General features: G+C 43.5%; 1 protein-coding gene across 1 annotated transcript in view; it reads left to right on the top strand.

Moving 5' to 3' along the window:
• Nucleotides 1-1310: 1310 nt before the first annotated feature.
• The window catches only part of LOC119442274 (formimidoyltransferase-cyclodeaminase-like), a 31519-nt gene continuing 16193 nt past the window's right edge, over nucleotides 1311-16636 (top strand). The window contains exons 1-8 of the mRNA XM_037707085.2: nucleotides 1311-1694; nucleotides 3923-4106; nucleotides 7102-7230; nucleotides 7317-7405; nucleotides 10298-10477; nucleotides 11141-11260; nucleotides 12051-12200; nucleotides 16393-16581. Coding sequence (XP_037563013.1) covers nucleotides 1638-1694; nucleotides 3923-4106; nucleotides 7102-7230; nucleotides 7317-7405; nucleotides 10298-10477; nucleotides 11141-11260; nucleotides 12051-12200; nucleotides 16393-16581 — 1098 coding nt within the window. The 5' untranslated portion in view covers nucleotides 1311-1637. The remainder of the gene's footprint in view (nucleotides 1695-3922; nucleotides 4107-7101; nucleotides 7231-7316; nucleotides 7406-10297; nucleotides 10478-11140; nucleotides 11261-12050; nucleotides 12201-16392; nucleotides 16582-16636) is intronic.

Genomic DNA, 16636 nt, shown 5'->3' with positions numbered 1-16636 from the left:
TATTTGTTGTTTCTTTTCAATGAGCTATAAACACTTGGAAATCTGTTGCACTTAACATGAACACACCTAAAGCACTGTCCCAGTTTCTTTTTGTAGAACTGCAGTTTTCTGGTAACATGCACCATCATGCAAATGCTACACGAGTAGAGTGGCTAAAATAAAAGCGAACTTTTGAACAGCACAATGGACAAAGCAACTGTGCAGGACTTGAACTGCAAAACTGCATGCAGTTAAAATAAATTCGAAAAATGTTATTCATGCATGTGTGATTATCAAGGCGTGGAGTGATTGTATGTGCAGCAAGGCAATCATCGTAAAGCTAGAAAATGCGAACATCTTTTCTTGCATGTCCTCACAATGTTGTGTTGTATATTGGTTGTTACCCTGCACATATGACGGCTGTGCTTACACATTGGCGTGCATTGCGCTCTGGATTGTCCCTATTGCTTCTGCTACTGGATAGAGCAAAATAAAACAGGATAAAACAGGATAAAAAACACACGTGAAGAAAAAAGAATGCAACGCACAAGCTCACTTCCTAAATTTTGTTCCTTCACCTTTTTTTTTTTTTTTTCCGGCAATTTCGTCCTGTTTGTGTAGTAGGTATTATGTTTAGTGGGCAAAGCGTTCGGTGAGAGGCATCTTTCACATCTAGGACAAATTGCGTTTCAAAGGCGCGCTTGTGTGCCGCATGAGAATACAGAACATGCGATCAGTGCGGAGCACCCACGCGCAAATGGCTTCTGGTGAAAGCTTCAAATGGGTTGGCATATGTGGCATTTTTACACAACTCGATGGGCGCTGCCGTATGTTCGAGTCTGTATTGTGGCAAGCACTTTCTGGCTTAGCTAAAAAGCTTAACGGAACAGCTTCACGACGCTAGGCCACCTTAACGACGCACCCGCAAAGAGCAGACGTCTGCGGAGCCTTTAGAAGGTCCGTACGATGTTTTCACCTTCCAGCGGCACTGATGCGCTAACAGCGCGGTGGTTGTCTGAAGGGGCATTCAAGAGTTGATAAGAACTCTGGCGCCGTAGAACCGGCTAGGGCCCGCGTTATCGCCACCCACCATTTGCTAATGGCTTTCAGGGGATGCCCAGAGTCACTTTTGCCACTTTTACTAGAAAGCAACATGCTCGGCAATTGTATGGAACTGTGGGCGCCCTTCTCGGCATTAGTACAAAAGGCTCACGCAAAAAGTAAGCAGCCTAGCTCTTTAAAAAAAAAAAAAAGAAAAAAAAAAGAGAAAAGAAAGACATCTATGCACAGTTTCGTGCTTGGAAAATCATTGGTATGCACTACTGTGGTATGCACAATCGCACAGATAAAGAACTTTGCTGTGGCGTGGATTGACAGGACTGACGCCCGACTAAGCAGCTCGCCCATCCCACCAGTCCAGTTTAAATTACAATATAAAGCAAGCGAAACAGGCCACCATTGATTTACAGCGCCAATGCCTGGATGGCGCTGCCGTCGCTTGACGCTTCGCGCGTGTTACACACAGGCGGCGCCGCTGCCGCTGCTACCTCTGACAGGGTTCACTAGCAGACGATAAGCGTAACAGCCACTTCTGTGTGTCTAGCAGCCCTTCCAGCCGCCAAAGAGCCTGCATCGTTTCAAGTTTGCACGTCTCCAACATGCGGACGAAGATCGTGGAATGCGTGCCCAACTTTTCCGAGGGCCAGGACCAAGAGGTGGGTGCTCCTTTCCAGAGGTGCGGTCGGTTTCACTCGGTTTGCGCATCGCTGCCCGTAAAGTTGCGTTGGCTAGATGATTTTGCACACACGCGATGTATGGTTAAGTAAGCTGGCCACAACTTCGCACGACTACAATCCTTCAGGTATGCTCAGCCCCTCGCGTAGTAAACATTTGTGCGCAGGTGGGGTTTACATGCATACTTTAGCGTATATCCTACCGGGTCAAAACCGCGGCTTTTCGAAATTCATTTGAAAGTCAAGTAGATTGCTCCCGGCATGATTAGCTTGATTTGTTCACTTTCCCGATACTTCATTTTTGAAAATTGCTAAATTTGTATGGATATATGCTCAATATAGCTCACTGCTAAAATTTTATACGTCGATCAACACGTTTCATATCAGACCCGGCCATACACCTCTACGTTGCTCTCAGGAAATTTGGAGCATGGCGGAGGTTTTAATGAAAAGATAGGAGGAGATGTAGGGTGAAATACCCGATCACGAGTGTGCAGGTGCTGAAAAAACGTCTGCAAGAACACTGCAGTGAAAAGTTGACCAGATTTCGATTGCTGCCTTAATTTATGTCAACAAAGAGCCAACTTGATGCTTACCTTAGGATGTGTAGAGCAGGTGCATAATCAGTGAATTGTGGTTCTGGAACGCTCATGGGCGAAGAACTGGGCAACATGAAAATAAAGAGGGCAACTGAATATTGGTATCCTAGCTCGCTCGACAGCAATTAAGGCCACCGTGGATAAGGCTATGTTGAAAACAAAGTGGCCAACATAATCCAGGCAGGATGGAAGAGATGGCAGGATATGTGTTTCATGAAACTTTTTTGCAACTACCAGCAACATTGTAAGCTAAGCCAAATTTACAAGGCACTGGTAACGACGCACAATACATTCAAGGAACTAAGAAACTCCCAACATTTAGAAGACCCAAGTAGTCAAAGTGGAGCTCCTGAGATGAGTTTGTATAGTGACAAGAAAGACAAAAAGGAGACAAGGTTCAATAGAGTTTTGCAATTTATAATGAGTAGTAACAACATAGAAGCAATAAGTAACAATTAAAACTGGTGGAAAAAGAAAGGAAAGTCATCCTAAGAGGACAAGGTGAGATACTATTTGTGAAGGTAAACTGCATGAACACCATGAAGCTAAGGAAAGATTGAGTGGTTAAGTGATAGGGCAAAGGGCAAACACTGAAAACAGCAAACCCATTACAGCAAGGGACAGAGTTGACAGAAAAAGCAGGCCATATTGAACTATAAACATATATATCTGAAGGAACAGGCTTGGAGTCTCAAAGTTAAAACAGTGCATCGATTAGACCAACAGTGTAATTTCTGGTGACTTATTTCTTGTATGCAACATGTGTGTTTTACGTTTAACCAAGTGCATATCTCTGTACAAAAGTAACAGAACACAAAGCTTCCACCAATATTTTATATGCACTTAATTGCGCAGCATGTGACATTGTTGCTGTTCTTTATTGCATATAGCGTAGTGCTGTTCCGAAATATTCTAGTAAAAAGGAATCAGTAGACTTCATTAATTTCTACAGCTCTGGTCTCATTTACTGCACTGGCAGCAGGCTCTCACAAAAGACCTTGTCACATTCTCAAGAACAACTTTGCGATGGGCACATTATCTTCACCCGCTACGTTATTGCCTGTTGTGGCTCCTGAAATGCACACACAGACGTCACCACTGTCGAAGTCTGCATGACACAATGCACCTTGCAGATATTGCCAAGCCGCAAAGCTGCATGATATCACAGGGGTAAGCGCATCCAGTTCCCAACTGCACATTGCCACAAGGACATGAGTATGACTCCCACTGGCAGCGATGGGCATTTCCCCCCGTTTCCTTTTACTTTCTTTCTTTCCTTTTTTTTTATGTATGGTCAGAGTGATATGCTGAGACTGATGGTGACCTAATGATGATGGTGACACAATAGCGACCTTACAACAGTGTAACGGAAAGGACAGATGAACAAGGCTAACCCAGTTTTGAGCTTTTAACTGCTGTTGCTGTGAAAAACTAGCAGCGGTAGTAATTATGCTGATTGTGGCAAAAATAAATTGTAAATGAGAGATAGTGGCTTCCTGATGTTTCCAGCTGGTGCACATAAACACTGAGTGCAATTGTGCTGTTTTTTTGGGGTAGTCAAATGATGTCAAATCGCTAACTCTTTCACTCTTTTTGTCAACCTAATTCCAGGTTATTGATGAAATAACAAAAGCCATCAAGTCAACGCAAGGCGTGTCTCTGCTGGGTGTTGATCCAGGTTCTTCAACCAACCGAACTGTGTACACATTTGTGGGCTCACCCGATGCAGTCATCCAGGGAGCACTCAATGCTGCAAGGGTTGCCTACAAACGCATTGATATGACAAAGCATAAAGGTAGTGTGCGCAGATTTACCTTGCCAGACTAGTTTTGGGAATATACGCAGAATTTATTATTAACTTTACATTTTGCTAGAGAAACCACAGTAAATTACAAATTAAATGAGCATATTACGCTTTACTTATAATTGGTATGTGTGTTTCTTCAAAAATGGGCATGGTTGCCCCAACAGAGATGATGGTGAATTAGCCCTCTTGTGCAAGCTGCCAGCTGCCTGGTGCGCGAGGTATTTGAGGACATTAGGATGACTTCACGAATGGCAACAATATTTCTGACAAGAAGAGATATTTATTCCAAATTGTCTCGATTGTTTCTTTTACTGTTGATTTGTAAGACTGCTGAATAAAACCATCAATAGCCTCAATTATTCAGTGAATTTAGCTTCAATAACGGCTGCATGCTCAGATCAGATAATTCGTGTTGATGTCGGGCAGTGTTTCCTCAACATGCAACTGTCTTTAGTGAGCTTTCAGCATTGTTTGAGTCTTTGTTAGTCTCCGTCTCAGGGACACTCCCCTTATATAGCAGTGTAGCAGATTTATATTGGGAACTGGGACGTCACATCGGGAGGGGGGGCATAAACTTGCAGCCCGCCACCGTTGGGACACACAGGCGCTGTAGGAAGAAAGAAATGTATTACTTAGGAGTAGTGGCTAAAGGCATTGTGCGCGGAAATCTTGTCAGTTCACTCTGCCACTGGAAGCTGCTTCACAATGGCTATAATCGGCTTTTCAGGGTTCTCAGTCATCATGGCCTTCACCTGGTGGAGAAACTCAACCACCAGAAATGGCATCTGACCACTGGCAGTGCTTATTTCTCTTTGGCAAATATGAGGTCTGTTAGAAAAGTATCCGACCTTTCTTTTTTTGCGAACACCTGATGGACATGAAACAAGCGCGCTTGCATCAGCCGACCTTGAACCTTCGTGCGTATGCGTGAATTGTTTCCTGCCTGCCGATAGCGTCAGTCGCTGGGATGCAGCGTTTGAGTGAGTGTGCAGTGCTCTCGTTGTTTTTTTTATTGCAAGGAAAATGACGGAGCGACTGGAGCAGTGCTACTGCATCAAATTTTGCCAGAAACTGGGCGACAGCCAAGTGGAATCCATTCGGAAGATTCAGACGGCTTTCGGTGATGATGCTATGAGCAGCACACAGATTAAGGAGTGGTACAACCGGTTTAAAGACGGCCGCACATTGGTGGAGAGCGAGCCACGCTCCAGTCAGCCATCAACATGCCGAAATGGGTCATTGCCGAAGTGAACGCTGTGGTGATGCGGGACCGTCGTGTGACTATCCGAGAAATTGCAGAAGAGGTGGGCATCAGCACTTTTTGTGCACATTCCATTATGACCGAAGATTTGGCCATGAAGAGAGTTGCGGTGAAATTCGTGCTGAAGCTGCTCACGGTGGAGCAAAAGCAACTTCGTGTTGAAGTCTCACAGGACATGCTGGATTCCATACACAGTGGCCCCGACTTCATGAACGCCATAATCACTGGTGACGAGCCTTGGGTGTACGGGTACTACCCGGAAACCAAATCCCAGTCGTCACAGTGGAAGCATTCCACGTCACCAAGACCAAAGAAGGCCCGCCAAGTGCGCAGCAACGTCAAAGTGATGCTGAGTGCTTTCTTTGACTCCTGCGATGTGGTACACCACGAATACGCACCACAGGGTCAAACAATCACCAAAGAGTACTACAGGAATGTCCTCCGTCGCCTACGTGATGCTGTGCAGCGCAAGAGACCGGAGTTGTGGTCAACAGGAAATTGGCGCATCCATCACGACAATGCTCCTGCACATTCCTTGCACTTGATACAGACTTTTTTGGCAAAAAAACAGACTCCTGTAGTTCAACAGGCTCCTTACTCTCCTGATATGGCCCTTTGCGACTTCTGGCTGTTTCACAAAATCAAGAGGCCATTGAAAGGAGCACGATTTCAGACAAGAGAGAGCATTATGGCTGCAATGACAGCTGAGCTAAACTCCATTCTGAAAGAGGGCCTTCTCGGAATGCTTCCAACAATGGCAGCACCGCTGGGAGAAGTGTGTGGAGTCCCAAGGAGACTACTTTGAGGGTGATTAGGTTTCCAACACTCCAGTTTTTTTTCTTCGGCCAAAGGTCGGATACTTTTCTAACAGACTTCGTATGATGATTGGCTATAAACTGTTCTCACCCAAAAAAAAGAAAGGATTTGGCAACAGTTAGGAAGGTGGCAATCTCAAGGTCCGCTGTGGTCAGTGTGTGACGTGACTAGAACATTGTACAGCTTTATCTTCTGTGTCAGTTTGGAAGCTGATATCATTGAATAAATCTGCTAGATAGACGACAGGGGGGTTGCTGAAGATGAAGTTAAGCGCCTAGACTGATAGATTAAGAATATTATGTCTATGGTGATTCAAAGCTGTGGCCTCAAATATCTCGTGCACCTGGTATATTAGTCATAGCTGCAATTTCTTTTGTAAATATACTTTGTAAATAATCTTCACTATAATTACTGCTTCATTTGCGTAATATTGTGGCAATTCCTTGTCAATGCTTTCAAGGAATTGCAGTGCTGACCAATATGGCTTGCAGCCCATGCAAAAGGGGCAGTTTGTCATCGTCTTTGTTGGAGTGATTATGCTCAACCTCCAAAACACTCATTGCATAATAAAGCCATGTATTGCGTGCCTGTAAATCCTTTATGAGCAACCCGTAACCTGTATCTTCATTGTGATGTAGTCAACATTGAAGCATTATTTTTTAACGTAAATATACATCTTTGTGTTTAAAATACCATTGTTTAAGTGCAGCAAGGCAGTTGCTGTTTGGCAAGACTTTATTCCTCTTTGCCTTGCAGAGTCAATATGTTAAGTGACCAATGCTAGACCGAATTTTTCAATGTTCAAGCTGGAGTACTTTTTCACTATAGCCTGCTCTGTATATCATGTAACTTGGCCAGCATGTGTTACAAGTGTTAAGTTAGCTTATTTTTATTGTGCTTATACAGGAGAGCATGCCAGGCTTGGGGCACTAGATGTGTGCCCATTTATTCCTGTTCAAGGCGTTGAGATGGAGGAATGCGTCTATTGTGCCAGAAAGTTTGGAGAGAAGCTTTCAGCAGAATTGAATGTACCTGGTATGTATCACTTACGCTGATTTATTGCTCATGTCAACATTGCCCAGAAAAGTAACTCTATTGGCTTCCACTTTTTTTTCTTGCAGTTTACCTCTATGGTTTTGCAGCACAGCAGGACTACAGACGTAGTGTGCCACAAATTCGTTCAGGTGAATATGAAGGACTCTGCGAAAAGGTAATAAACTTTTCTATAGCACTACAGATAAAAATGTTGTTGGTGTTTCCAACTTGTGCGAACAGTCATGTGGGAAACCACCTGCTACAGGCAAAAATACAAAGAAGAGCTTTGATGAAAGTCAGTGATATGGCAGACTGACACCAACCTAAAGGGTTCCTTAGCAGGTTTGGGCTTTGCAAGCGACCAAGCACATAGTGTGTCAGATATAGTTATGGTCATGTCTGCGAAATAGTACACCAATGTACACCGCAACAACGGCTGGAAATACAAACAAAAGCATGTGCGTACTGTTATTTTCAGAGTATAGTTAATCTCCTTGCCAGCAGAGACGATGTCACACCACTCGCCTACATGTCTTGGGTCTAACCTACAGTGCACGAATAGCCAGCAGCAACATGAACTACATGGGGATTACCATGAAACACTGAGTGCACATGACGACCACCGCAAATGCTCTGCACGACAAAATAAAAGATGGTGCTCACCAGAGTGGCTTGGTGGCTATCGCATTGCGCTGCTGGGTATACTGGGTCATGGGTTTGATGTGGTCAAAATTATTGCAGAGCACTCAACTACAGTGTTGCTTAATTATAGCCCACTGTACAACTTCAAGATGTTAAACCCACTGTTTGGGATAGGGAGAGAAAAAAGAAAAGTAAACTGTAGCAGTGAAACAAATGTCACATGGAAAAAGGCAGGGAAGGAATGCCGCTTTCTTGTAGGGATGCTGGTCGAAGAAATGGGAAGAGAGAGAGCCTCTGCTGCAGGAAGGGCAACCTACCTTTCACAACATTGCCTCGCAACACTTAATTTGGTTCAATCCCTGGATGGTGATTACGAGTTCCAATGCAATGCCTGGCGAGGAGGGGTTCTTTAAATGCAGCTGCTCGATATTGAAATTTCACAATTTAATAAGAGCAAGAGGCTGCTGGCATAATAACTCCAGTATTCTGTGAGTCTGTCACATTCTTTTTAGTGATATGTTCGATTTACATATCTCGAGCTGCATTTTGTGATGATTCATTTGGTTTTAATTTATTCGTATCAATAGTCATTGTGCCACGAGGCCAATCCGAGTGATAACTACATTGCAGTGGCATCCAAGTCAATAAAGAAAGGTGAAAAAAAAAAATAAAAAGTGAAATGGATTGTTACAAAATATTGTCTTTTGTGACTTTTCTTCAGTGCATCAAATGTTTGTGATCTATGCTTTTGCCTTGGGCATTTGCTACATTAATTTAGTAAACATGTCCTGTGGATTTTGAAGGACTGTTAAAAAAAACTGTCAGCCCTTCCACTGGAGTGGAGATGGAAGACCAGCGAAGCTGTACTATGGTGGAAATTATGTATTTACAATTATGATTATTAAGATGTGATGGTGTAATTGGTTATTTGAACTATTAAAGAATGAGAAATATATATGATCCGGTGGTTTTCTTTTATTTAGTGACCACAGGGACCATGGCCTTATGGTCGCTACGGTACACCGCCATAGGGTGTATGGCAAAGGTTGGCACGTTCTTCATAAACACATCAACGCCGTGCGCGTTCGGTGCGCGGCGTTGATGTCGACAACAGTTGTGTGCGCGCGTTCGGTGCGCGGCGTTGATGTCGACAACAGTTGTGTGCGCGCGTTCGGTGCGCGGCGTTGATGTCGACAACAGTTGTGTGCGTTGTTTGTGTGACCGCACACAACCGCTGTCAAAATGCTGGCTATGTGACGGAACGTCTAAACGCTGTTGTCAACACGGTTAGGGGAGAGGCGGGCGAGAGCCCAGAAAGAGTGCGGCACAGGCGGCAGAGGCCGGCAGCAGGGCTGCACACATGCGCCGCAGTGGGAGAGCGGGCACGCACACGCACAGTATAGGGTGCCGCGATGCTACCCTCGCCCACCGCTACCCTTCCACTGGGAAGTCGCGTTTGCTCTCGGCTGTGCGTTCGCTCCCCGTGAAAGCGCGCGTCCCTCGCCCTCGCGAGCTTTCACTCGCACATACAGCATAAGGCCAATGAGAGTTTTTTTCTATTGCCGGACGCGACCATCGAAGAGCGAGCTCTTAACAGCTTCGCTGTAAAAATAAGCACTAGAGATTGCTATTGCTATTGTAGATGACTTCACACAGCAAAGCAAAAAACTGAAATGAAAAAAAGTATGGTGTGGTTTATCAGAATCAAGCTCTGAGCACGCCAACTATGATCACCCTTGTCATATATGTAGACAGTCGCAGTTTGCGTGTTCAGCATCGTAGATGAGACACTAAAGCCCTTGGCAGTGTTTCGTAACACAATATGCAGCAGCTTGAGTTGCAGAATTTAGTATCAAAATTATTTCAAATGCAGCTATCTTGGCACATCTAGTGCATTTTATAATTGCTGTTGGTTCGCACACTGGTCATAGCACTCTTTGAAACAAGCAGGCAAGGTCAGTTTGTTGCTTTACTGTGTGCAACGTGTTATTGAAGCCATAAGAAGGAAATATTTGAATGCCAAAACAATCTAAAATAAGCGCTCTTTAACTTTAAATGATTTAACAACCACCCTATAATTTGGCTTAGGCGCTATAGAGTGCTCTTCCATGGAATGAGGGTTCGATTCTTTGTCCAGTTGCCACATTATCATGCAGGAATAATACGAAAAAATATTCATGTACCGATATCTTGGTGCACCTCAGTATCTTAGATGTAGATTTTGGATGCTAAATGCAGTCCTGCCAACTTGACAAGGTCCTTCTACAAGAAGAGATTACTCAGTGTTTTCCAGGGACCTTTTGCCCTCACATTTCATCACTGCTTTGTTTGGAAGACCTGAATCGTTTGAGAGTTCTTCTTTAATGAAAATGAGGCGCCAGTTGTATGTGGCATGCAGCAGCTGTTGAGTTCTGTGCTTATGCAGATCCTAAAGCCCGAATGGAGACCCGACTATGGACCAGCTGAGTTTGTGCCGCAGTGGGGAGCCACCATGTCAGGGGCTCGCAAGTTTCTTATTGCATACAACATCAACATCCTCTCTACCAAGGAGCAGGCACACCGCATTGCACTCGACATAAGAGAGGAAGGAAGGGGCAAGGGACAGGTAAGAAAACTGGTAACTAGTAATTTGTAGACAATTTTGAAGGCATAAGCTTTGTTTGTGAAGTTGGATGGGTTTTGATGTCTTGGATTGGAGGTTGGGCAGCATTACTGAAGATGTTACTTTTAACGTGAATATTTCTTTGTGCTGTTCGATGGGTTTAGGTGCTGTGGAGAGGCGAGTGCAGGCGATGAGGAGGGGGAGAGGTTCGATGCCAAGAGAACGAAAACGGTGGGAGAGGCAGCAATATGCGTAGATTGGTTGGTGCAAGCGATGGTGTCATACAGGGAGGACAGGGCACGCTGGCAATTGATTGGCACGAGGAATGACATCATTAGGCCGCCGTGGTGGTGTGGAAACAGCACACAAGCAAACCCCACAGTGCATAAGATCTGCAAGGAATGCTGTCATATGAGCTGTTGATATAGGACTACTGTAGCTATACTGCCAGTGCGCAGTGCTGAGGGTGAGCTTTGAAACAGGGAAATAGTAAGGGCACGTTTAACATCTCAACAAGCATGTTAACTTGGCACCATTGCATGAAAGTGTCGTAAGAACCTAACCTCCCAGTAATGGCACAGCTCTCAAAACTTAGTTTTCTTTCCTTTAAAAGTTTGTTCGTGACTTCCAGACTCATGTGACCAAACATACCACTTCTCATTGCAGCCTGGTCTTCTCAAAAGCACACAAGCTGTGGGCTGGTGGCTTGAAGAGAACAACATTGCACAAGTGTCAGTGAATGTCCTGGACCATGACATCACACCAGTTCATGTTGTGTATGAGGAGGTAAGAGCCAGTGTTGCATCTTCTATGTGTTGCAACATAAGCTGAACATGTCGTGACACACTGCAAGCTTTAATTTGTGGACTATGCATATTTACTTTTTGCATGAATTCTTTGAAAACGTGAATAGTGAAGCTATTCACTATAAATTCTACGGGCTTAGGCATGTACAGGGTTATTCAATGCTGTAGTGTAACCCTCATGACAGTGATACTTTCTTTCCCTACATTACCTCCTCTGGACAATGTTCGCTTCATACTGGCTAGCTGCAAAACCGGCAAACCTCCCAAACAGCAGTGCTTTTTAGAATCATGGCTGGTGGAATTAGACTCTTGTACTTCCAATTTGGTGCACTTAAATTCATGAGCCTTCCACTGCTGCATGATCTTCTCAAAAACATACAGGCTATGGGCTAGGTATAGCTGACTTGACGTCAAACACGATCTTCATATCTGTATGTTCACTGCCCGCTATGATCATGAACACAGCTCAAAGATGGGACTTTAGGATGAAAGGACTTGCTGCTCTCAACTCCTACCTTTGTATCGTCTTTGAGACGTGGATTGGCCTGGAGTTCACTCACGATGAAAATAATGAGCCTGTGCATACACATCATGCAGCAGTTGTTCAAGATTCAAGATTACCTGTCTTTTTTTTTTTTTTTTCGAAGGTCATGTTAATCTTATGAAGACTAGGTGGTGTAAGACAGGTTTGTGCAAGCCTATGTCTGAATGTATTGTTCTCCTACAATATGATTTGTCTTGTGTCGTGATTTCTTTGCATTCTATTTCAGATTGAAAGAATTGCCAAGTCATTAAAGCTAGCAGTCACAGGCTCGCAAATAGTGGGCGTTGTTCCCCTAAAGGCCATATTGGCAGCAGCTGAATTCTACATGAAGAAGGAGAATCTTTTTGTTCTCGAAGAGGACCAGAAGGTCCACCTGGTGAGCAGCTGTCTCTGTAACCTAACGAGAGTAATAATTACGGGCTCACGTTCATTTTGACATACACTGCAAAGTGCATCTGGCTTGTGATCTTAGTTTCCACGTGCACTTGTGATTGTTTTGATGTAATTACTAGACTGCTTGTACTGCCCAGAAATCTTGACATAACTGAACTTTGACTTAATAATCCTTGAGCTTAGATATGACAGATTAATTTTGATAAGATTTGATAAGATGACCTCATAACTTTTTCATAATCTGTGTAATCTTCTGTATAAATAAACAAGCGAAAATGAAACTAAAATAATGGTGACTGGTACATGCGTGCTATGACAGCATGCACATAGAGAAGTAGGTAGACCACAGAGTATAAAACATACACTGTAGAACACAGACCAGCCAAATGTATTTGTGACCAAGTCTTTATGAACTTGCATTGTACCAACTGGAGTTACCTATTGTACAAGTAAGCACAATTATAATCTGCATTATCATGACAACAGGAATGTAGCTCCAGTGAAATATTGGAGCACTGACTGCAGTTGTCTTGTGCAGAGCTCATTATTACAAACAAAGTAGTTGCAAGCATGTGTGGAGGACGAAGCAGACTGATAAGCATGCCATGCTTCTCTGGATTTGTTTCCCTTGGCCACACATAAATCATAATCATCATCATTATCAGCCTATATTTTATGTCCACTGTAGGACATCTCCAATTACCCCTGTCTTGCGCTAGCGTATTCCAACTTGTGCCTGCAAATTTCCTAACTTCATTATCCCATCTGGTTTTCTGCCGACCTGTACTGTGCTTCCCTTCTCTTGGTATCCATTCTGTAACCCTAATGGTCCACCGGTTATCCATCTTACGCATTACATGGCCTGCCCAGCTCCATTTCTTCTGCTTAATGTCAACTAGAATATCGGCTATCCCCATTTGTTCTGTGATCCACACCGCTCTCTTCCTTTCTCTTAACGTTAGTCCTAAGATTTTCCGTTCCATCGCTCTTTGTGCGGTCCTTAACTTGTTCTCGAGCTTCTTTGTTAACTTCCAAGTTTCTGCGCCATATGTTAGCACCGGTAGAATGCAATGATTGTACACTTTTCTTTTCAACGACAGTGGTAAGCTCCCAGTCAGGATTTGGCAATGCCTGCTGTATTTATTCTTCTGTAAATTTCTTTCTAGTGATCAGGGTCCCCTGTGAGTAATTGACCTAGAAAAACGTACTCCTTTACAGACTCTAGAGGCTGACTGGCGATCCTGAATTCTTGTTCCCTTGCCAGGCTATTGAACATTATCTTTGTCTTCTGCATATTCATCTTCAACCCAATTCTTACACTTTCTCGATTAAGGTCCTCAATCATTTGCTGTAATTCGTCTCCATTGTTGCTGAATAGGACAATGTCATCTGCAAACCAAAGGTTGCTGAGATATTCGCCGTTGATCCTCACTTCTAAGCCTTCCCAGTCTAAGAGCTTCAATACTTCTTCTACGCATGCAGTGAATAGCATTGGAGAGATTGTGTCTCCTTTCCTGACCCCTTTCTTGATAGGTAACTTTCTACTTTTCATGTGGAGAACCGAGGTAGCTGTGGAATCCTTGTAGATGTTTGCTAAGATATTCACGTATGCCTCCTGTACTCTTTGATTACGCAATGCCTCCATGACTGCTGGTATCTCTACTGAATCAAATGCCTTTTCATAATCTATGAAATCCATAAAGAGAGGTTTATTGTACTCCGCAGATTTCTCGATTACCTGATTGATGACATGGATATGATCCATCGTAGAATATCCCTTCCTGAAGCCAGCCTGTTCTCTTGGTTGGCTGAAGTCAAGTGTTGCCCTGATTCTATTGGAAATTATCTTGGTGAATATTTTATACAATACTGAAAGCAAGCTAATGGGTCTATAATTCTTCAATTCTTTAACGTCTCCCTTCTTATGGATTAGTATAATGTTGGCGTTCTTCCAGCTCTCTGGTACACTTGAAGTTGTGAGGCATTACGTATAAAGGGCCGCAAGCTTTTCAAGCATGATATCTCCTCCATCTTTGATTAAATCTACTGTTATTCCATCTTCTACAGCAGCTTTTCCCCTGGTCATGTCTTTCAAGGCACTTCTAACTTCATTGCTAGTTATAGAAGGAGCCTCTGTATCCGGTTCATCACTATTTCGAATGGAAGTAGCTTGGCACACATAAATACTTAGTGCTAAAACAGCAGCGATAATGCAATGGGACGGGGCAGTTAACAGTTCTTTTTTTATGGCGGAGCCTCAGTAGTGGGACAGTGAAAACCACAAGGAGAAATTCTGGAGAAAATCGGACCACAGAGAGCTGTTACTATTATTTGTCGATACAGCTGACCTTGAATTTTGCAAATCAGTTTTGCGGAAGCATGCAGTGTGAAGGAAGATTCATGAAAGGGAAAATTGGCATGATCCTGTGTTTGATCCCCAGACCAGGATACATTTTTTTACAACTGCAAACCTTTCTTCCTGAGAAACCCGTACAGGTTTCTTTTGTAGCTTTGTAGGGTGGATGCTAATTTCCCCTTTCATCATTTACAAGTGGTCTATGGACCATTCTTTTAATCAGATGACATTTAGGTTTGTGCCAGTGTCTAATGAAATGTAAGCTGAAAAAAAAACGCATAATGAATATTGGATCTTCTTGTATTGAGCATACACATCAGGCAAAGTAATTTTCTACATGCCACTGATTTATTTATTTATTTAGATACCCTAAGGACCCACAGGGGCATTACATAGGGGGGGAACATAAAGCAGAACACAATTTTCACAAATGAAGGAGCATCACAGGTGGTAAATACAGCACTTTGGGGTACAGCAAGTCGTGAAACATATTAACAAGGTAAATATTCTTACAAAATTCACACTCAACGAAGCAAGAACAAAATAGCGAAAACGAATGAGTGCTCTGGGAGAGAAAAATGTTACTAAAAGTGCTAGGATTGTAAATATGTTAGTAATGCTGAATGAAATAAAGAAGACTGTGTTATCGTGGCAATTCTGGAGAGTAACTCATTCCATTCTTTTATTGATAAGGTTAATGGCAAATTCTTGTACTTTTCCGTCCGGGCGAAGATAGGGTTAACTTTGTAGGCATGATCGATGCGATGTGAAGTATGAGGTGGCGATAAAATGTGTGACCGGGCAAATGATGTGTTGCTGTGATACAGTGTGTGAGAAAAGCATAATCTGGCAAATTTTCTGCGCATTGCGAGTGGCGGCATGTTGAGTGTTTGCTTCAAAGATGAAACGCTTTGAAATCGGGAGTAGGATGACATGATGAATCGCGCTGCTTTATTCTGGACGGCTTCGAGTAGATTGGTAAGGGTGATCTGGTAGGGATGCCAAATGACTGATGCATATTCCAGGGAGGGACGCACGAGGAAAGTGTACGTTTGAAGCCTGGTGTCCCTGTCGGCCAGATACAAGCGTCGCTTCAGAAAGCCAAGTTTCTTTTGCGCTTTAGTTGTGATATATTCTATATGGCCAGTCCATGTTAAGCTAGAATTTATGTAGACACCGAGGTATTTAACCGATGTAACCGAGTTTACTATGCTATTGTTTAATATGTAAGTATTTGTTTGAGACTTTGGAACGGAAGTGAAGTTCAGGTGATTGGTCTTTTCTGTGTTAATTTGCATCTGCCATTTGCAGCACCATTCCGTTAGTTTGTTAAGGTCAGATTGCAGTGTTATAACGTCGTTAGGGCTAGCTATCTCTCTGTAAATCACACAATCATCGGCAAAAAGGCGAACTGTTGAATTAATATTTAATGCTATGTCATTAATATATATATATAGTTTATTGTTCTGAGCAGTTGGGGCTGCTGGCAAGAAGAGAGACAGAGATGAGATGCATTCAAGGGTGAAGAGTGAGCACCAGAATATGAGAGAGCAAGCTTGCACTTTTATTCAGGGCATTGTGTATATACATGTATATTGTGCAGCACAGAGTGAGAAGTAAAGGGAGAGGGGAGGTGAGTGTTTATGTTTTGAGGCGATCCGAGGTGTGTGGCTCGAGTAACACAACTGCTGGTGCAAGTGATGAGCCAGCAGCGCAGTTTTAACACCATTCTATTGTGCGGCAACAATTATTGCATATTTGTGGTGGTGAAACGGGAGTGGTTCTTAACACCAGCTCTGCATTCTGTATCATTGTGCAGGCCATCAACCGGCTTGGGCTCAATTCACTTGGCCCATTTGAGCCGTCGGAGCGCATCATTGAATACATGCTGCCCGATGACAAACTGGGGCCATTGGCACAGAAAACCTTGTGCCAGTTCATCCATGTAGTTGGAGCCAGGACACCCACACCAGGCGGTGGTTCTGTTGCTGCTGCTGTAGCCTCTCTCGTATGTACTCCGTGACCTATTCTCCTGCATTAGCTAAAACCTGTCCGAGGTAGTT

This window comes from Dermacentor silvarum, chromosome 2, assembly GCF_013339745.2.
Source record: "Dermacentor silvarum isolate Dsil-2018 chromosome 2, BIME_Dsil_1.4, whole genome shotgun sequence".
Taxonomy (NCBI): domain Eukaryota; kingdom Metazoa; phylum Arthropoda; class Arachnida; order Ixodida; family Ixodidae; genus Dermacentor; species Dermacentor silvarum.
Note: the sequence above shows the minus strand (reverse complement) of the source record. Positions and strands in the feature narration are given on the sequence as shown.